We start from the raw sequence: 22,987 nt of genomic DNA, 5'->3' as shown, positions 1-22,987 counted from the left end.
TACAACTGAGAATTCTAAATATTGTTTCTTTTCAAGTGTCCTGGCTTTTTCTATTTGCTTTCAAAATATTCTATTTATCACTGGTTTTATGCTGTTTCACTATAGTCTGTCCAGCTGTAGATGTGGAATGATTTGTACTCTAGGAATCTGTGAATTCATATTTTTCATCAAGCCAATAGCTCATCAAAGTTCCCATTCTACATATAGCTCACCTATTCTGTCTTTTCTATAATTCCTATTCAGCATACGCTGGACCTCCTTATACTATCCCTTATGTCTCTAAACTTCTCTTTCAGTGTTGCATTACTAATTTCCTCAGATCTATGATTCAATTTATTAATTCTCTTCAGCTTTATTTATCTATACTTTTATTAATCACTACTCTTAATTTCAATTATTATATTTTTCATTTCTAGAACGTCTATTTGGATATTTTTCAAATTTTCATGGACCCTTTTTTTGTGTGTGTCTTATTTTTGGAGATTTTATTTATTCTTTCTTTTTTTTTTTTTTTTTGCAGTACGCGGGCCTCTCACCGTTGTGGCCTCTCCCATTGCGGAGCACAGGCTCCGGACACGCAGGCTCAGCGGCCATGGCTCACGGGCCCAGCTGCTCCGCGGCATGTGGGATCTTCCCGGACCGGGGCACGAACCCGTGTCCCCTGCATCGGCAGGCGGACTCTCAACCACTGCGCCACCAGGGAAGCCCCTATTCTTTCTTACTTTTAAACATTTTAAATACAGTAACTTTACATTCTCTTCCTGGCAGTCTACGATCTGAAATTCTTGTGGGAGGTGTTGTAACTCCACTCTTTATTGTATCTGCAGACCCTTGCCTATGGTGGATTGTTTCCTTGGGTGTTTTGCAAGTTTTGATTGTGGGCTAATCTTTAGTAGTATGTAGGATTTTCCTGCAAGAATTCACAGTGAACTGAGTTGAGAAAGCACACCTCTGGGCCAAATTATATGTTAAGTTCTCAGCTTGGGGATCCTTAGACTACATATGAGGTATAAATGTTAACCCTATTTAAGACTAGTGTATACAAACTATTATATACAGAATGGATAAACAACAAGGTTCTATTGTATGCCACGGGGAACTATATTCAATATCCTGTAATAAACCACAATGGAAAAGAATATGAAAAAGAATATATATATATATATATATATATATATATATATATATATGACTAGTGTATACTTTTGCTATACACCAAAAACTAACACAACATTGCAAATCAACTATAACTCAATAAAAAAATGTTAACCCTGAAACCCACATAAAGTACAACCTATGATGTTGGATTCTAAGAACAGTTGCTTTATCCCCCATTCTTTGCTCAAGGCCCAATAGGCATAGGCAAACTTCCTTGTTATTTCCTGCTCGTGACTGTTTGTCCCCCTGTGGATTTTATTGTGTTTTTATTAATCTGTATTTTTTATATGTGATTGTACATTACTGAGAAATTAATAAAATCTAAGATATTTGTTGTATATCATAGCCACCTTAGCATCTAGTTGTAAAATTAGTCATGTTTTGTAATTGAGCAATTTTCCTATTTAGCTTTAAAACATAATCTCTAGAAAAATGACAATCTAATTTAATGGTCATAAAATCTAGACAGTGTATTTATACTAATGCACCTACTGTACTACTATTGGGATAAACAACTAGAAAGAAGACATTTATAAGACAAAGGTTGTAATAGTAAATAACCTACCCTAATCCACGAATCATAAGTTTCTCTTCTTCTTTGCCCATTCTCACACTCAGCAGAGAACGAATCTGACCAAGAGATGCCAGCAGGTTGATGGTATCCTCCACGGAAATACCATTGATAGTGTAGGTCTTTGGCAGAGCCCGGACCAGACCCCCAATGCCATCGTACTGTCGATGGAGCAACACGAACATGGCCCTCACCAGCTCAGGGTCTTCAATAACAGACTCTTGGGCCCATCGGACCATGGTCTCAGAAATCAACTGCTGAAGAGTGGCTGCAAAGTAATTATGGATACTTCTTTAGAAAGGAGAATAAGAAGACACATTAGATGGGCATTTCAAATGCACATCTCAGATAAGCCAAACTGGTATCAATATTTGTGCCAGAATTTCAAAAATATATTTTTTGAAAATAATAAACTTCATTTAAATATTCTTCAATGTCAACATGTCAATACCGATGAGTTACAGACATGCAAGGATAAAAATACACAATATTTTCTTTAAAAACTATTCGTAAAACTAAGGTATTTAAGCTGTTTCAAAATTGTAGTCACTTTTTCACAACTACTATTGGCAATCCATAGGGCAATAAATGAGTGGTCCTGTTACTTTTATGTTCTTTGTTCCATTCTTTTCCTCCCAGAAGATCTGACATCATATATCCTTATAAAGGTCAACCATGGGCGTTCAAGGAGCTTTCTTTTTATCCAACTGTCTCCTCATTTGAGTCCTTTGTAGTAGCAACCTCATGAAATTATATTTCTACTTCAATTTGTATCCCTAATTGTCACTTAAAATGTCTTCAAAAAGATTTGATTGTGAAACTGTATTAAGTTGAAAAGTTACCCCATACATAGATTACTTGCAATGTGACAAGCAATATAGCACACTTAAAAGCGACAGAACTTCCAAACCTCTTAAAATATATAATAAAATTATCAAAGCTAAGTAGGGTTGATGTGACTAATTCATACATAGGTACTTAGTTCCTATCATCAGTATACTGTTTGATTTCCAAAAGAAGCTGTTTAACCTGTTTTAATCTATACCATACTAAAACAACAACAACAACAACAAAAAAAAACAAACTACCAATTTTAACCAAATACAAAAGTTAGATAAAATGCCAGTATACTTCCACGTATCTCAAAACCATGTTGTCTTTTTAGGTCAAACAACCATGTTGTTTTAATAGGTCAAAATTGATAATAATAAAAAGTGATTCATGAGAAACTTTGAACTCTGATTTTGAAGAAGACCTGGCTCAAATTTGGTTGTGATACTGAAGAATAAATTTAGAAGTAATTGTATGGATAAAAGATTTCCCTTGCAAGTTAGTGTGAAAAAAACACAAAATTTTCATGAGTTTTTTTTTTCTTTCCATAAAAGCCATTAATAAACCAACACTGCATCTTAAATGAATGGAGTCTCAGCAGTGAGACAGGAAGTCAGCGGATCTCACAGACCTACTTCATGAAACCCTTTTGGATGAGCGTGCAGTGTCTCAAGGACCAATTGCCTCAGTGTGCTTATTTGGTTTCAGAGTATCAGTTGTGACTTTTCAGTTAAATATTATATGGATGAATCAGAAATGCATAAGACTTTAGAAAATATTTCAGAACCAAAATATAGTTACAGACAATATCTATTTAAACTTTAAGAAAAGGTTTAACTTGATGCAAGAATATTTGAAAGTCAATAGCATAATATTTAGATACGAAGGCTAAATTACATGCTTTATACCTTCTCTTGATAAGACTGATCCAATCCCTAAATGTTTAGTTCTCTAGGGAGCCCATCCACCCTTTCAAAGCTGCCATCTCTCAATCTGTTCCTACAAATATGGCCTGAGGCTGCTGTCTACTTCTGGCAGCTACAGGCATCTACTTAAGAATCTGATTCTTGGAAGCCGCAAACTCAACTTTCTCACTGGTTCGTCTAGTATAATATTTAAGGGATGAGTAAATGCCGTAGTTGAGTCATTGTGGCAGTGCCCTTTCATAACTTACACGACTTCTTGGAGTCACTCTCAACGGGCTTTTCAGCTTGCTTCTTCTTTAGGTATGTCACCTTTTCTACCAAGGACAGCAGGCGTCCTCTAATTGTTAAATCACTGTTTCCATCCAGAGACCCATCTTCATCCAGTTCAATTCCTAGTAGGAAGAAAACAAAGAGAAAGAAGAAAGGAAAAAATAATATTAAAAGAAAACATTTAGGATAAATAATTCTCAGGTTTTGCAGGTTTTTCCATTCATAGCTTAAAGCAATGCTGCCATGTCTGAAACAGCTGATGACACTGAGTTAAGCAATCTTGCCCACTAGCACTCATAGGTAAGAGTCACTCATTGCTCTCTCTTCCTTCTTTCTCTTTTTCCCCTGCTCTTGTGATATCAGAGCTATCGGCAGCCAGTACAAAATATAAAACCAAGCAGAGAGGGAAAACACTCTCTTAGGAGTCAAAATCAATTGTGCTACTTGGGCTAACCCTCAGGCATCTCTTGACCTTGGGCACTGTTTAGACCTACGGTTCTGCCCTGCCTAAAAACCTCCCTAAGTCTTTTATCCTCCTTACTTGCTTCCAAAAATATCAGTGATATTTTAATAAGTCGAGGGACAGAGAGAGCAGATATTAGATATCCTAAACTAAGGAATACTTTATGTCTGAAGCAATAATTCTACCATTTTAGAGCACTCCTTTATTTATAGTATATATATAAATGTGTGTGTGTGTGTGTGTGTGTGTGTGTGTGTGTGTAGTATAACCTTCCGGCAGTCATTCAGTCGTTCTTCATTCATAAGCTGAATTAATATACTTTTACTCTCTTCATTAAAATAAAATAAAAATAATATTACCGGCACTATATATATACCACTTAAGAAATGGCTAATTCCTTTTCTTTCACTGAGACACAGACGCAGACTTATCCACACCACCGCATAAAGGGAGAAAGAACCACACATTCAGAACATCCAATCAATTCCATTTTTAAAGTTCTTAGAATAAAAATAAGGGAGAATCCCCTTAATAGATTTGGGCTACTGACATATAATTTAATGCCTACAGGTCAAGAAGACCTTACCACAATGTGTCATCAAATCTTCATGAAAATCCAAGAGTTGGTCTTGGATTTCTTCGGGACATGGACATTCGCTTTTGTCATCCTTAAAATTGAGAAGCATATTGATCTGAAAGTTTGGAAAAACAAAAGAGGAAGAACTAGAGTAAAAGAAAAGTGAATTCAGGAATGGCACAGCAAAGAAGATCATAAAAAGCAAAGATGTTCAAAATCTGTTTTTCAGTATTCACAGCTGGTTGCCCAACAGATGAAAAATCATTATCTATCACTCAATCCAACAAACACCACAAATAAATCATTCAAATCTTAGCATGCTGAAAAACGGTCATGTCTTGCTTTCTCTTTCTCAATTCCACAATATTAGACCTTTGTATACTTGGCGTTCTTCAATCAATTAAGATCTAAGTGTTGGTTTTTAAATTTTTTTATTATGCTTCTCCTAAATTTTCTTTTTTTCCTAGTTAATTTCCATGCTTTATTGAATATTTTCAAGAACTATTTTTAGAAGGATACAGTAAAGAAGAAGAAAAACCAAACATAAGTGAAGAGTAATATAATGGATAACTATGCTTCTTTCTAACATTAATCGTTCAATTAAACAAACTGCAAGAAACTTTCTTCCATTTGTTTTAGTTTTAGATACAATAGTATCAAATTCATAAATGAAGAATAGTATTAAATTCATAAATGAAGGAAAGTCTGTTCCATAATTTTCCTTTAGGAAACAATTGTAAGTTTTCTTTTTAGAGCTTTGTATTTGAATTTTTTGTTAAACTATTATTTTGAGAAAATTGTAGATTCACATGCTATTGTAAGAAGTAATACAAAGAGATCCTGTGTACCCTTTACCCTGTTACCCCCTATGGTGACATCTTTCAAAACATAGTACAGAATCACAACCAGGATACCGACACTGATAGAGTCAAAAGAGAGAACAATTCCATCATTTCAGGATCCCTCCTGTTACCCTTTTATAACCACACCCACTTCCATCTTGCTTGCTCTTCATCCCTAATTCCTGTCAACCACTAATCTGTTCTCCATTTCTATACTATTGGCATTTTAAGAACGTTATATAAGTAGAATCATACAGTATGATATATGTATTCCCATATGATCCTTTTGACAACTGTAGGGTCTGTAGTAATATCTTATTTCATTCCTGATTTGATAATTTGTATCTTCTCTTTCTTCCTCTGTCAGTCTCTCTAGAGTTTTCTTGACTTTACAAATATTTTTAAATAACCAGCTTTCGGATTCACTGAATTTTGTAACTGTCCTGTTTTCAGTTTGCATTCATTTCTCATCTGTTCTGTATTACTTGTTTTGGGTTTATGTTGCTCTTTTTCTCAATTCTTGTGATGGCAGTTTAGATTATTGCTTTGAGTGCTTTCCTCTTTTTAAATGTTAAGTATTTAATGCAATACATTTCCCTCTCACACAGTTTTGGCTGTTTCCACAAATTTTGATATGTGATATTTTCATTTTCTTTCAGTTCAACGTAGCTTTTAACTTCTCTTGAGACTTGATTCTCAAACTATGGATTACTGAGAAGTGTGTTGTTTAGTTTCCAAGTGTTTAGAGATTTACCTGTTACCTTTCTGTTACTGATTTCTAATTTGACTCCATTGTGGTCAAAAAAACATTCTGTATAAAAAAATTCAATTCTTTTACATTTGTTGAGGTTGTTTCATGGCTCAGGATACAGTCCATCTTTGCAAATGTTTCATGGGCACTTGAAAACAAAATGTGTGTTCTGTTATTGGGTGGAGTGTTCCACAAATCTCCAAAAATCCTGCTAGTTGATGACAGTGTTGTATTCTCCTACATTCTTGCTGATTTTCCATCGAGCTTTTCCTTCAAATATTGAGTGAGGGGTGTTGAAGTCTCCAACTACAATTGTGTATTTCTCCTTTCAGTTCTATATGTGTTCACTTCACATATTTTGCAGTTCTTTTGTTTAGTGCATACACATTTGTCTTCCTGGTGGATTGATCTTTTATCCTTTTGTAATAATGTTCCTGTCAGTCTACGATAATTTTCTTTGCTCTTACCTTCTTTTGATTAATTTTTTAATTTAATTTTTCATGAATTTTTCATGACATACCTTTTTTCATCCTTTTACCTTAAACATATCTATATTATTATATTTTAAGTGAGTTTCTTATAGACAGCATGTAGTTAGGCCAAGTTTTTCAAATTCACTCTGTCAATCTCTGTCTTTTACTTGGTGTATTTAGATTATTTATATTCATGAATTTACTGGTATGTTTCTGTTTGTTCTCTCTGATTTATTTATTTTTCCCAACATGCTTTGAGTTCCTTGAACTATTTTAGGATCCCATTTTGAATTATCCATGGTATTTTTTAATGTATCTCTTTGCATAGCATTTTTAGTGGTTGCACTGGATATTATATTAATATATACATAATTTATCTCAGTCTACTGGTATCCATATTTTACCAGTTTATCTTCCTTTATGCCCCTTATTCTCTCCACTGAAAATAAAATTGCCTTAGATATTTCTTATGCATACATTTAGAACACATCAGACAGTTACCATTTTTGCTTTGTCCATCAAACATAATTTAGAAGACTCAGGAGGAGAAGGAAATTGTATTTACCCTTAACACCTTGTGCTGTTTTGTCTTCCTTCCTGATTTTTCACATTTTCTTCTTTCATCATTTCCCTTCTGTTTAAAGAAGGCATTCTTGCAGAATAATCAAATTCTGGTAGTTTTCCTTCATTTGAGAAAGTCTTGATTTCCCCTTCATTCCTGAAGGATATTTTCATTGCATATAGAATTCTGGTTGACAGATCTTTGCTTTCAGCACTTGAAAAATGCTGTGCCACTTCCTTCTGTCCTCCATATTTTCTGATGAGAAATCCGTTGTCATTTGAATTGTCTTTCCCCTATGAGTGTCATTTGTTTCTCAGGGCTTTCAAGATTTTTCTTAGTCAAACTTCTGAAAACTAAAGACAATGATATGTCTTGGTTTAGATTTGGGGGGTATCTCATTTGGGATTTACTCAGTTTCTTGAATCTCTTATCTTTGTACCTTTTGCCAAATTTGAAAAGTTTTCAACCATTATTTTTTCAAGTATTTTTTCTGTTCACTCTCTTTCTCTTATCCCTCTGGAAATCTAATGCCACAAATATGATACCTTTTGCTATATTTGCACTCGTCCCTGAAGCTCTATTTTTTTTTTTTTAACTCTATTTTCTGGTTTTTCAGGCTAGGTAATTTCTATTGTTCTCCCTTCAGTTCAATGATTCTTTTCTCTTTTTCCTCCATTCTGATGTTAAGTCCATCCACTGAAGGTTTTTAAAAATTCAGATACTGTATTTTTGAGCTCTGAAATTTCCAGATACTTCTTTGTATCTTCTATTTTTTTTTTTTTGCTGCAACTTTCTTTTTTTAGTTTTGTCATCTCGGAGTTTGTATCTATTGATTGTCATTTTTCATTCAAGTTTTTGCTGGTTCTTGGTGTGATGAGTGATTTGTAATTGAAACCTGGATACTCCTGGTATTATGTTATGAGACTTTGGTTCTTATTTAAACTTCTGGCTTCTTCTGACACTATCCAGCAGGAGAGGCTGGGGCGCCTCATAACTGCCAGGTGGAGTGGAAAGTTCATTTCTCCACTTGACCTCCATGAAGGAGAGAGGAGACCTTGTTTCTGCTGTGTGAGGCTGGGAGATCCAGGTCCCCAATGGACCTGAACTCACACAACCCTGGCTGGAAAGAGTGCCTTGGTATAGCTCCCTCCCTGGCCTCTACTGACATTCAGGAAGGGGTAGGTGTCATCACCACTCAGCGGGGATTAAGTCCCAGCTCCCCACCGTCCCAGTTGGAGCACCTGTGTACAGCCTGGTGAGAGTGGAAGTCTAAGCTCTCCACTCAGTGTCTGCTGGTTTGGGTAGGGGGTGGGGCACAGGGTTTACTGTGGTGTTTGGCTGGAGTAGCATGGTCATTACCTAAAAGTTTTCTGTCTTGCTAGAAAAAAGTTTTTCTGGTCCTTTGGCTAGACAGAGAAGGCACTTGTTGGGGCTTTTCTTGTCTATGCCCGCTGGCGTTTCTGCGTTGGCGGCTTCTTTAGCTCCAAGTCTGGGATAGGTGAGGCAAAAAGAAAACCCAGGGAACTCACCACCACGTCATTCCTCAGCTCCCAACTTCCGTAGCCACTCTTTCTTCTATCTTTCAGAGTCTTCTTATGTTGTCTTTTATGTAATGTCCAGGGTTACAGTTGTACTTAGAAGGAAGAATAGGGAAAGGCACATGTACTCCATCTTTCCAGAAGCACAATTCTCCCAACAGTAGTTTAACAAATGGAATTACTCTGGGAGAGGTTGGACTTGTTCTCTGCCTCAGTAAGTGTTGTTTACAGCAATAAACAAGATTCCATGTCCCTTCCCTCAAAGAAATTACATTCTGGTGAGAAAAAGATAAATTCTACAATTAGTCCCTAAACACTTTCATTCAGAGGTATCTTGGACATAGAGGGAAATGGCAAGGTAAGATACTGAAGACGCGATCTGTCAGTTATACCCTGTGACCACCATAGCTACGTTTTGGTAATATCTCACACTATGAGACCCATCCTGAGGTGGAGGCCAGAAAATGCACAATCCTACACTAGCTCACTCTTGGGTTTAGGCATAGGCTTTTGGTCTTGCTGCACCCAAGGGAGACCTGGGTTTGGAGGTGAGCAACCGGAGGAAGTACCACAAAAGAGGTGATCACTATTCCTGCAAGACTGGCGGCAGTGACACTGGGTTCTTCTAGGAGACACAAAATGCAAAGTATTAAGTCCTAGGAGTCAAGGGTGCCTATTAGCTGGGGCGGTGCTGTGCCAGCCAACGAAGACCCACCTGTGCTTGCATATTATTCCCATTTGAAGAACCTCAGAATCCGGCACAGTGGTTTCCACAGAGTCCGTAATACACCTGATACCTTTTAGTAAGTCTCTCATCTGTTTGAACTAACAGATAATTAGATAATTTTGGTGAGACCAAATAAGGAGGCAATTTTGGTGAGACCTATGAATACTGACTAAACGAACGTAGCCAGTTTAAAGAGAACAGGAGAAAAATACACTCGCAACTTCCGGTATCATTTTGCAATGTGTGGAACCTGAATGAACTAAAACCCAAAGTAAAAGGAAGACCTTTCAGTTCATTCTTATACCTGCTCTTGAGGCGGTGATCTGAATTCCTTGGTTTTCCTGGCTGTGAGTGCAGCCGACATGTTTAAGGCTTGCATAACTTCGTTATAGCGGAATCGTTGATTGTCTTGGAGCTTGGCTACAAAGTCATCTGAAAAGGCCACAATGGCTTCTATCCGGTGCCTGACCTGGCAGTCACAGAGGTACTGAAGTAGCAGGCACATCTAAAGAGACGATTAAAAAGACACCAAATTTAATTTCTGCAACTTAGTTAATGTATAGCAAATCAAAATTTGTGGCAGACACGCTTAGTTGTCAACTCTTCTCCTTTATTAACAGAATCCTGATTTTATGTAGACAGCAATGTGCTCGGTCCCAGGGGATGAAACATAATTCGTCTAAGCCCAAATGGCAAATACCCTCTGATGTCCCTCTGATGAACACTTACTGTCCCAGCCTCGTCTGCAGCTAGAGGCAAATGAGGTAATGCAGAGAAGTTTGCAAGGGGTCGTCTGGGAAAGATTTTTCACCATTCATAACAGGCTAGAATATCCTCTTTTCAAAAACTGGCTAATGACACGATCACTGGAGGAAGAGGGAGGTGACACACTTTAGGATAAAACCATAAACTGAGGATTGCAGGAGGATAGTAAGGTCTGGGTTCCTGATGACACCACTGAGCTCCTACATTCATTCTAGAACTGTCTACCTCCAGACTTTAAGTTAACTAAGTGGTTTTATTGCTTATTCATTAAATGGTCAGCTGGGTATTCTTTTACCAGAAGCCCAAAGGATTTTTAACTGATATGGCGCATCAGTAGAAACATGCCTTCCAGAGAATGTTCTGCCCAAGTTTAGGGAAACATTTAAATACACTTTATACCAATTGTGATATAAATACACAGCAGTGTTAAAGAGGACTTTAAAACCCTGTCTATCACCATCCACAACATGGCCATTTCTGTCTGAGACAGCCCTAGTGTCTATGTCCCTCTCTCCATCCACTTTGGCTTTGTCCCACCCCAGTGTAAGCACTGTCCCCCTCGGGTCTGAACCAGCATGACAGCGTGCTACTAAGTGGCCTCTGGATGACCACCCTCTCTTACTCCCCTCACAGAGAGCTCTACTGAGATGTTCAGAATAAAATTATCCTGCTAAAGTTCTTCAGAGGTTTTAATTGAAATTAGAATAAAATTCAAATCCACCGTACGGCTGGTTTTAGCAAACAGCAAGACTCCGTATGAACTGCCTTCTGCCTACTATCTCACCCTCCTTCCCCGCAGACGCTGGTCTGGTCTCTTCCCGAGTCAGAGCCTTTGTCATGTTCCGTGCTCCATGTGAAAAGCTTCTAGAACACTCTTCCCCTCCCTCTTCACAAGTACTGAGCTCCTGCTACTCCATACCTGACCCCAGCTAAAAAGTCACCCTTTCAGAAAGGCCTTCCCTCACCCTACTCACAGTATTCCAGTTGAAATTTTCTTTCTTCTAGAAATCCATTCTTTTCCTTCTGAGCATTTAATGCGATGAACAATAAGATATTCTAACAGAAATACACATAAAGAAGTGTATATTTCCCCCAGAGACAGTGAGCTTCCTTCAGCCAGCACCCAGTGCCTGGCTCAGAGGAAGACCTCGATCAGGGCTGACTAAGGAAGGAAGAGCAAAAAAAGGGTGTCAAGGATGCAAGCAACAAACTGATGCTCATGAACCAAAGAGGTGTTAGGAAAGGGTCCTCGGGACACCTGGATGAGCACAAAGACAGGCAAGGTCTTTGATTCTCTAGAAACACAGGCAGGAAGTAAACTCTTACGTGTGAGAATGGACGCACCTACTGGTGAGCAAGCGTCCTACGGTTGGAAGGGTAGAGGTGGGGTTGGGAACAGGCAGTGAAAGCCTTGCATTTCAGGCATTCCAACAAAATGTCGGTGAAATGCATCCACGGAAACAAGGAGACGCAAGGAAACTGCGAACGAATAAGAGGGAGAAGAAGCGTAACAGGGAAGAACAAATTTGACTCCGTATTGGATTCCTTTACTTTAACCTTTATATTCTATTGCTTTTGCTACAAGTTGATCACTAAAGGGATGTTGCTTAAAGTATACATAATGGTCCGTCTCCAGGGACCCTCCTCCCATGCCTGAATATTAAGCTAAAATACCTTTGTTTAAGCTCACAGGAAACATCGACCAGGCCCCCTGTGAATGGCTGCAGGAAGAAGAAATTAACACATCCCCTCCTGAATCTGGCCAGAACCAAGAAATATCTGCAATAACTTCTTGCCCATTTTTTGTTTGTTTGTTTGTTTTAACTTTACTTCCACACCTCTCCCTCTTTGCTCTATCAAAGAAACCAGCATCCCAGCCCAGGCAAGATGGTTCTTTGGGACACCAGTCCCCCATCTTCTCGGTCTGCTGGCTTTCTGAATAAAGTCACTATTCCTTGCCCCAATACCTCGTCTCTCGATTTACTGGACAGTGCGGCGAGCGATATGAGCTTGGACTCAGTAACACTGGCAGGACAAAAACCCATCTCCTATGCTCCTTTCAGACAGACATACACACACGCACATGCACAATTATGCACAGCCACCCATACACACAGAGAAACAGCGACATGCCACACACAGACGTGTATGACGGGCGGACACGTACTTGACCAAGGAAACCACCTTGACAAAAATACAAAAAAATATGCCAACTGACTCAATTGGAAAATACATGAACTTCATTCCAAATGCAAGAAAACTAGATGGGCATGTCCCCAGGCCTAACAGAAAGTTGGTTAATTTTATGAAGAACTATCTTTACCCAGGAATACAAATACACACACACACACACACACACACACAAACAGAAAAAGAAACAAAGATCAGTGTTAATAGGTTGTGAAATTCACTGCAATCTTTTTCTCTGATTACCTGCAATTTAACTGGCTCGGGCAGTTTCATTTGGAGCAGGCCTTCCTTGGACCTCTTACCGCCTTTGCTTTCTTCCTCAGCGGCTCCTTCCAGCTTGGAGTCTTCCGCGCAGGGCTCCTTCTCTGGCGACTCTCCCTCTTCCTCGGGACCGGCAGCTTCCTTGAACACGCTGGGCTCAATCAACTGCAAGATGTGTTTCAAGTCCTCGTTGTGGAAGATGCCCATGATGAGCAGGGTATAGAACAACTTGATGAGAGGGACGAAGAGGAACTCCGTGGTCCCCCCGACGGGGTCCCGGGCGTGAAGGCTGCCCTCTTTCACGGCCTCCGTCAGCATCTGTATGGTCTTGGCCTTCAGGATGTCCAGCGGGAACTCAGGGCTGTACTGGTAACCCTCGTTGTTAATGCTGACAAAACTCGGGGAGGAAAACTGCATCCGCGGCCTGAGGGAGGTGCTGAGGCCAATGCCCGGGAGGCCGTGCTTTTTGTTCTCATCGGGGAAGAGGGTGATGCTCTTTGTCTCCTCCGTCATGGGGACGATGAACTCATTGTTCATCATGAGCCTGGCGGTGGCGTAGGAGCTGAGGTGGATGTCAATCAGCAGGTCGTAGTAGCCGGCGCGCAGCAAGCCGGGCATGTACTTGTTCTCGATGGCGTAGAGCAGCTGCGGTTCGTCCACGTGGCTGCACAAGGCATGGGCCACCCGGTGATTCCCAAGCGCGCAGACGGCCGAGTAGAGCCGGAGAGTATGGTAGTGGAACTTCAGCAGTTCTTCATGCTCGGTCAGTTCCAGGATGTCCACAGATCTGGGGACAAGAGAAGTTAAACATGGACACTGAAAACGATTCTCCATCAGAGGAGAAATCTACATACGTCGTTGATGTCACAAGTGATGGAAACAGACACTATTTTTAAAATCAGTTTTCTGCGACATGTTTGATGATAGCATAGATTTAAAAACATCAGTTCTAGATGTTTTTAAGTTTTCTTCCAGATAGAATTTGATGTTGAAAACTTCCAGTCACTAGTGCTTGGAGCTGTCTTCATTCTTCATCACCTCAGGATTCTGAACATCTCTTTTAGATATTTGGGTCTCAAGCTGACCCTGGGGACTCCCCTCCCTTCAGAATTTGAGCACTCTTCGAAAAATCCTGAATCTCCTTTTCCAATTTGGCTAACCTGCTTCAAGAAGGTAGAAGACTTAGCCTTAGGCTATGTTGCTTTGTCTCCGACTTTAGGATCAGCTCTGAGTATAACCAGTCAGTAGGTAAACAGAGGGATAATTCCTTTGACATAATTTACCTACTTACACGTCCCTCACGGACCCAAACATATGCCAATGCCACCCTGTTTCCACCAGGTATGTGCCACTCATGAAACAAACACTATTAGGGACATTTTCACTCAGCAAAGTGTCTGTTGGGAATCTGAGTTTATATCAGATCATTTTGTTTCTACCACACATCATGACCTTTCAACGCAATTAAACCTTAAGCGTCTGTCCAGAATATACCTAAAGTCAAGTCATTCCTTTTAAAAGAACATCTATTTTAAGAGCACATAATTCCTTTCGATGCGCTAATTTTTCTAAACTCTTTAAATTACATAGATTGTTCATGGGCAACACTATAGTATTAAAGGTAGAAACTTGATATATTGATAATCAAGGGAACCACTCATTCATCTTGCAATGTATCGTTGCAATGTATCGAGCAATATAAGCTCATCAGGACAGGGGCTATTATATACTGTGGTTCTTAGCATTCATCCAGCACCTAGCCTAGCACACAATGGGTACTGAATAATTATCTGTGATTATTTATTGTTAAGCTTTGTCACTATCCTTAGATACCCTGCCATCCTGTCCACACCACCTAGCCATTGCACCTGTGCTTTTCAGGTCACAGGCATTCTGCTAAAACCCACTGTGGCTTGATGGTGCAGACTTATGCCAGATTCCACCTTCTGACTCTCAGAGTCGGAAGATTCATGCATTATAAAATGCCTAGCAAATAATTACCCACCCTGTGTATCACCTAGACTTCCAGGAAACCACACATCTGCTGGGCCCAGTTGCTAGCACCTAGTTCTTGGAAAGGTATAATTGAGTAAGCCCCCGCCACCTCAAGGTGTAGTGGAGGATTCCCATATCTTAACTGGGCTCTTCAATCTCCCAAGAAGACTGTTACCCATCCCTCAGCCTGCCTAATGGGCAAAATATATAAACCCGTTTATCGTAGCAACACAAAATATCTGTACTCTAGGTCCTTACTGAAGAACGCAATTCAGTCTACCGTCTGATCAATCTCAAAATGTCAGTTTCTAGAAACAATATATAAGAACTCTACAATCTACGTTGCTGCTGCCACTCCCAATTCACCCCCCATGATTCATTTTATGATGCCATGTTCTTTCCTATAAAGCACCCCTCCTCCCTACCAGACCAGTCTTTTAAGGTAAGGGTCATGTCTGTTTTGCTCACTATTTTCTATCCAGTGCCAGGAACACAGTGGGCACTAATACATGTTTGTGGAAGGAATGAATGAATGAATGGGAGAAATCGGAAGGCGTTGTAGTCTACTTCTCATAACCTGACTTAGGTCAAGACAAACCAAAAGATATACCACAACTAATTTAGTCTGTCTTTCCACACCAACCCATTGTAGCAATATTCATACATTAATGAACAATGGCTTTAACTGGAGGAGAGCAAAAGAAATAACTCACTGTTTCATCTGTTATAAGCACAACGCCAAATATATCATCTAGCACATCTTTAGCACGTGCTGTAAATTGCACTGTTGTCAGTAAATATTCTCCTTCCCCCTTCTTCCCTGTAGATGGAGTCATCTTATCGACCCTAGTTACTTTGGGCTTGCCTATACCTGACTTGGTCAGTAAAATGTAACTGGATAGAACATCTGCGACAAGGGAAAAGAAAACTCTTAGAGGTCTGTTAGCCCTCCTTCATATCTACCCTTGACCGTGGAAGCTATACGTCCCAGATCAGGGCTGCCCCATCAGGGGGGCAAGAAGGTACATGAACCACATCTGCAGACCATCCCCCCAGCCTGGGGCAGGGCTGCAGGGGACCCACGACCTCCTGTAACATGAGCAAGAAATACAGGTTTCTTTGCAAGCCACCGAAACTTGGGGGCTGCCATTACAGTAAAATCTGACTAATACAACTCATTATAGCCTTTAAAAGTCTCCAGGGGAGAAATTTCCTTCATGACTCAGTATCATTCTTTAATTCATCAAATATTACAGAGTACCTATTATGTACTGATCACTGTGCACTGGTGAAATGATGGTGAACAATACAGACAAGATTCCTGCCCTAAGGCAGCTTACTGCCTAGTTAAAGAGGGAAACAACCCCAAAAATAAGTGAATTAAATTATGAACCATGAGTGAGATATCTCATGAAAGAAACAGAGGACTGACATACATCTACTACCATTCAATTTTTTTTTTTTTTTTTTTTTTGCGATACGCGGGCCTCTCACTGTTGTAGCCTCTCCCGTTGCGGAGCACGGGCTCCGGACGCGCAGGCTCATTGGCCATGGCTCACCGGCCCAGCCGCTCCGCGGCATGTGGGATCTTCCCAGACCGGGGCATGAACCTGTGTCCCCTGCATCGGCAGGCGGACTCTCAACCACTGCGCCACCAGGGAAGCCCTCAATTTTTAAAATATTAGTTAATTGTCATATTATTGGGGCATGAGGAACAGATTCTACTTGAATACTAGTCGGCATTTCCATTTTGGAATCTGAACTTTGAAACTCATCAGATTTTTCTTTGGCTTCTATGAAGTGTGAAACCAATGTGCAGCCACATCATGGTGTGATGTGAATGACTGTGGACCAGTCCTGGCTTTGTTATTTTCCTATCCATACCTTCTCTGCAACCTGATTCCAATGACACTTTTTTTTACAAATTTGCATTTCATATATTTTGGGAAATTGACTCAAATTCTTTACAGCCTATAGTAAGAATTTAAATTATCCATTCATTTGCATATAATTTATCACAGGTAATTAACATAAATGATACATTACTATGGCAGGAGTGTATGTTGGGTTTCTATAACGTGCCAACATATTAAATCACAACCTTAAAACTCTCTGCTTAATAGAGAGAGAATATTTTCCCTTATAAAGAAAAATTCGTTCCCAAATGTGATGTTTCTTTTGGTTGCAGAGTAATTTTTGTAAAACATTAGCTGCAAAATTCCAATAAAACGTTTCTCACATAAAATAAAAAGTATGAAATTAAATTGAATCCTCTAAAGAGTACATTATGAATGCTGTATCTCTCTAATTATTCCACCTAAAAATATACAAATACTTAATGGATTAAAAAAAATTCACCTGGCCAGATTAATTTTTCTTTGGATTTCTTCTGTTTGAAAACAGCTTTATTGAGATATCATTTACATACTATACAATTTACCTACTTAAAATAAATAATTCAATAGCTTTAGTATATTAATGGAACTGGGCAACCATAACCTTGACCTAAGCTTAGAACATTTTCCTCACCCCAAAAGAAACCCAGTAGTACCCAGTGGCAGTCATTCCTCAGGTCCACTGCCCTTGCCTCCCCTAAGTAAACATTATTCTACTTTCTCTCCCTAAAGATTTGCCTATTACGGACTTTTCCTGTAAATGGAATCCTATAACATGTGGTAGTAGTATAACTAGTTAAAAACTCAGTATAATGTTTTAAAGCTTCATCCATTTTGTAGCACATATAAGTACTTCATTCCTTTGTATTGCCAAATAGATTTACAGTACGGATTCACCACACTTTATTTATCCACAAATTAGTTGGTGGGCATTTGGGTTGTTCCCACTTTTTGGCTACTGTGAATAATGCTGCTCTGAAATTCGTGTACAGGTTTTTGTGTGGACATGTTTTCATTTCCCTTGGGTATATACCTAGGAGTGGAATTGAAGGCTCTTACGGTAACCCTGTATTTAACTTGTTGAGGAACTGACCAATTGTTTTCCGAAACACAGGTTAAATTTTAAAAGTATTAAAAAGAAATAAAAGTGCCAAGCATGTCTAAATATATAAAAATGAACATAGCTCCTACAGCTTTTTAAGAGTAGAGTTTTAAAATATAAGAAAAATAACAAATATGTGTGTCTTTGCATTGTTTTCATGAAATGTTTTCACTCAGTTTGTGACTTAACTTTTTAATGATATTTTGGGAGGGAAATCTTGGTCCCAAACTTACTGAGAATGAGGCTGCTAAAATGAAATCTCTGCAATTTAATTGGCTGTCACATGGAAAAACTGAAAATCATAAACAAAGCCACCTCTGAACACTAAGTGTACTTTATATTATTACTATGACTGTCTAGAATGCGTGTGAACTTGTTTCCAAAGCCCTCAAGGTATCTTCACAATGCTCTTTCACTGACATCTCTTGGTCTCAGTTTTTCCCATCTGTCAAACAAAGGACTGAACTAAGAGATTTTTCTGACTCCCTCTTTACTGTCTTACAGTTCTGTGATACTCTCTTACTCGGCTGCCTTAAGTCAGATGGCAGCTGTACTTGCCTGAACTTTTACTTACTGTTATTCTCATAAGCAAAACAAGAATGAGGAAAGAAATCATACACTATCAAATCACCTCTTCACTTATAATAATTCTGTTTCCGTAACCAAGGAGTTGAGACATAGACTTAAACTTGGGATGTACAAAATAACGTCTGCATGGCCCCAAGAAATCAGTATTTTTTAAACCCCATTTTGTTTCCCCAGCACCACCCCTGAACCCTGGGGTAGGCATCTAATTTGCTGGGTCCCCATCAGACAGTGAAGGATGCTCAGGCCTGACCTGTTCTCCTCTGGGATATGGAGAGACATGAACTGCAGAGGTTCCACACACTGCACCAGCCAGCCTTGGCGTTCACTTATTCGAGACACGTCTACCTTCAAGAACTGGTTGGGCATTCTGCTCCAGAGGACATGTGAGAGGAACTGCACATGGAGACGAGGGGGACACTGCGGCACGGGGTTTTTGTGCTCGCTCTTGAACAATCCCGCTGAGAGAGGCATCACATTCTAGGAGATGGGGAAGCAGAAAAAGAATGAATGGATGACACTCCTGGGGGATCAATAAAGTGACGACTAGAGTTCTGTACAGGAAAGAGATAATGACAGATACGATACGTGTTGAGCAGAGTCAATACAAAAACTAATAGAAATTGGGTTGAGCTGTTTCTGAAAGGACAAGTGGAGAAAATTTGGGGATGTTTCCTTCCCATATACTCAATGGCACACTGAGAATGCAAGAGCAAGAGAGTATAACCATGTATCTTTCCTATTCCTTTACCAAGCTGGGTCCTCAGGGACGCTGGGCATGTCTTTAGCTGCCTTCATCCAAACATCCCGAAAGACTGGTCACATCCACTTGGCTTTCTCCCTCTCTTATTGTCTGTCCTTTGTCACCCACTTCATCCATCCTTAAACTACTCACACCCTCACTCATCATCAGGTTTCTCAGGTTTGAGTAACCAGCAATAGACCAGAGACAGCTCAACAGATAAACCTGACTATTAAACAAGAAACACAATTTCTTTCTCCTCCACCTTCCTCCACCTCTAATATGTATCTTCAACCATTCCAATTCCTGCAGTCTGGCCTCAGGGAAAGAAAAGTCTCTACTTTACCAAAGCTTATTCATTCATTTATGATCGTGATACCACCCCTGCCTCCTCTTCTGGGCCAATAAAACAATTATCTCATCTTTCCGCATTACCTTCGGTTTCTTCCTCTCCTCTAGAACCTTCTCTACTGCATTATTTAGACTTGCTCATCCTCAAGCTACTTTCCTATTCTCTTTTGCTAATGGGGACAAAAAACCCAGGCACTTGTATCAGGCACTGAGAATGTATCAGTGAAACAAAACAGACAAAATCCCTACCCTCATACAGCTTCCATTTCTTTTTCATTAGACATAAACAAAATCAGTAATTAAATAGTTATTAGAAAAGGGGTCATGGAGAGGAAAAAAAAAAAACAGGATGGGGGAATCAGAATGCAGGACAGTAATAATAAACAGGGTGGTCAGAACGGTGTCACTGAGAAGATGACATTTACAGAACGATCCAAAGAGAAGAACCATGTGGATATGCAGGGGAAGAAATTTCCATGCAGAGGGTACTGTGAATGCAAAGAACCCAAGGAGGGAGTTTGCCTGGCAAGTCTGAGGAAGAGCTGGCGGCCAGGGTGGCTGCAGTGGAGTGACGGAGGGGACATCAGGAGGAGGTGAAGTCAGAGGGGTTAGAGGAGGTTTAGAACTTGAGAACCATCATCAGACCTCTGATTTTTACTCTCAGGGAAACAGGGTTTCTAGGGTTTCGAGCAGTGAAGTGAGTGACATGGTCTGATTTTTATTTTAAAATAACGACAGTCACTCGGATTGTTCTATGATAAACAGAGGGGTGAGGATGAATTAGAGGCTAGTGGCGAAAAATACAGATGGGAAATGATGGTGATGGAGGGCAGATCAGCAGGAGGGGTGGTGGGAGAGGACAGAAGGTGGAGGATTTGCTGGGGGGTGGAACTGGGATGCGGAATGTAAAGGAGGGAAGCCAAGGATGACTCCAAGGTTTGGGGTCTGAGTTATTAACTGACAGATCAGGAAGACTCGATCAGACAAGTCAGGAGGAGGGGGGAGTGATGGTCAGCAGTCCAGTTTCGGACATAATCCAATCTGCAATATCTATGAAACACGAAACATAAATGTCAAATAGACCAATAGCAGAGTCTGGGTTCTGAGAAACTACCACTTTTCTGTCAAATTTTAACTTTTTTTTTTTTAACATCTTTATTGGAGTATAATTGCTTTACAATGGTGTGTTAGTTTCTGCTTTATAACAAAGTGAATCAGTTATACATATACATATGTCCCCATATCTCTTCCGTCTTACGTCTCCCTCCCTCCCACCTTCCCTATCCCACCCCTCTGGTGGTCAGAAACCACCGAGCTGATCTCCCTGTTCAGTCATCCAAACCTGCTGCCTCCCTTCCCTCACGTTCAATCTCAAATAATAATATGAATTGAATGATCTTGAACAAAATACTACGGCTTCTTCCATCATTTTACTGAAATTTTTCTGGAAAGGTCACTAAAGCCCTCCTACTTAACAAAAATCACAGATTCCTTTAGTCCATATTGTATTGGCTCTTCTGTGGCAGCTGGAATCTCGTTTTACAAAGGCAGAAACTGAGCTCACATGGTTTAAGAAATATGTCCAAGGTCGCTGAGCCAGCATGGTAAAACTGTCTACCAAATTCACCCTGAGGGGTGCCCAGCATCTCATTGTTTACAATTGCGAATTTCAATTCCTTTTCCTGAATTTCAACAGGCTCCTCTGCTTGTTGTTGTATTAGTATCCCTTGGCTAGCCAAACGAAAATTATTCAAATTAATCCTTTTCGGATTAACATATACACACTACTATACATAAAATAGATAACCAATAATGACCTACTGTATAGCACAGGGAACTATACCCAATATTCTGTAATATCCTATAAGGGAAGAGAATCTGAAGGAGTACACACACACACACACACACACACACACATAACTGAATCACCATGCTGTACACCTGAAACCAACACGACATTGTAAATCAACTATACTGTCCACCCCCAAAAAAAGTAAGAAAAAAGAAATTAATCTTTGATTCTTCATTCTCCTTCAGCACCAAATCCAATTTCAACAAATCCTATTAATCCAATTCATTGACAAATTCTGTTAATCTCTCCCCTAAAACACCTTCTTACATTTCACTCTCTCTCTACGATGACTTCCATGAATCTCATCACCTTCTCCCGTGTGGACAGTAAGGGACTGTTGATAGATAATTATTACTACCTGCTCTCATTCTTTTGAGGGCAGATATTTCACCACATTACTACCAACATATTTTCCCAAAACAGGTTTGATTATACTCAATCCCCTGCTTCAAATTTCCAGTAAGGCACCACTGCCCAGGGAATAGGTGTACACTTCTCACTATGGCATTTAAGGCCTTTTCAACTTGGACTACCTTCCATCCATATTCATCTCTAGCCACATCCCAGAAGCATCCTTTGTTACAGTCACACTGAATTCCTTAACCTTCAGCACTTTCATGCCTATGTATTTTCACTTTCTCTCACCCTCTGTCTAGAATGCCCTCTCCTAGCAAATGTACCCTGAGATCTGTCATTCAACAGTTAAGAATCAACCTAAATGTCATCTCCTCTTTCAGCTTTACCTGATCCACCCCATCCTACTTAGTTGTCCTTTCATTTATGTTCCCAGAGTACTCAATACCTGTCACTCTTGCATTTACCACAATGTAGCATACTTTCAGCTCTTCAAGCCCGTTCACTAGCTTACCTGTGAGTTCAGTGATTACTGAGCTGTATGTAATTTGGCATTTGTGTTCTGTACAAGCCTAGTTTTATTGAATAAAATACTCATGATAACCAAAGAAAACCCTTTCCAATTACTTATGTTACCCTAGTGACCTTAACGAGATTACAGAATTTTCAAATACGGAAACTTTTAAAGAATGATTTATGTGATTAATATCAGTACTAATAAAGTATGGAATTAATTGAAGAAGAAGTAAATGCTATTTCCTAACAAAAAACAACCCAAATGTAATACCAGGAATGAGTCTTTCTTACCTTTATTCTTCCCAACTCAAACTGAAAAACGTTGGGACTTGTAGCTTGCGCAAAAACTGCAGGAAATAATTTTGTACTTGGTTCCACCTTAAATAATCAAATGAATTGAATAATATTAGTAAAGGAAGGAACACACAAAAAAATACATTTTCTTCCTAACACCTAAGAAACACTTTACAGAAAAAGACTTTTTCTTCCTCTCATGCAGATAGTCTCTTTCAATAATTATTTGGAATATTTCATTTCAGGACTATGAACATTTTTGGAGGAATGTACTGTTTACTCTGAAGGGCTTATGGCACTGTTACTACTCAAACAGAAGTAAAATTACAGAATTGACTCATTTGTGTTTCATTTCCTTCTAGCTTATAATTTACTGTGATTTACAAAATGTGTTCT

The 22,987-nt window shown here is 39.4% G+C and overlaps 1 protein-coding gene across 1 annotated transcript in view; it reads right to left on the bottom strand.

Moving 5' to 3' along the window:
- RYR2 (ryanodine receptor 2) overlaps positions 1–22,987 on the bottom strand; it is a 517,690-nt gene that overhangs the window by 211,691 nt on the left and 283,012 nt on the right. The window contains exons 35-41 of the mRNA XM_049697219.1: positions 22,589–22,675; positions 18,736–18,962; positions 12,888–13,692; positions 9,994–10,194; positions 4,806–4,911; positions 3,735–3,878; positions 1,724–1,997 (exon numbers count right to left, since the gene is read on the bottom strand). Coding sequence (XP_049553176.1) covers positions 1,724–1,997; positions 3,735–3,878; positions 4,806–4,911; positions 9,994–10,194; positions 12,888–13,692; positions 18,736–18,962; positions 22,589–22,675 — 1,844 coding nt within the window. The remainder of the gene's footprint in view (positions 1–1,723; positions 1,998–3,734; positions 3,879–4,805; positions 4,912–9,993; positions 10,195–12,887; positions 13,693–18,735; positions 18,963–22,588; positions 22,676–22,987) is intronic.

The sequence above is a fragment of the Orcinus orca genome, chromosome 14 (assembly GCF_937001465.1).
Source record: "Orcinus orca chromosome 14, mOrcOrc1.1, whole genome shotgun sequence".
NCBI classification, from domain to species: domain Eukaryota; kingdom Metazoa; phylum Chordata; class Mammalia; order Artiodactyla; family Delphinidae; genus Orcinus; species Orcinus orca.
The sequence above is the reverse complement of the archived record's forward strand: the minus strand, read 5'-3'. Positions and strand labels throughout refer to the sequence as shown.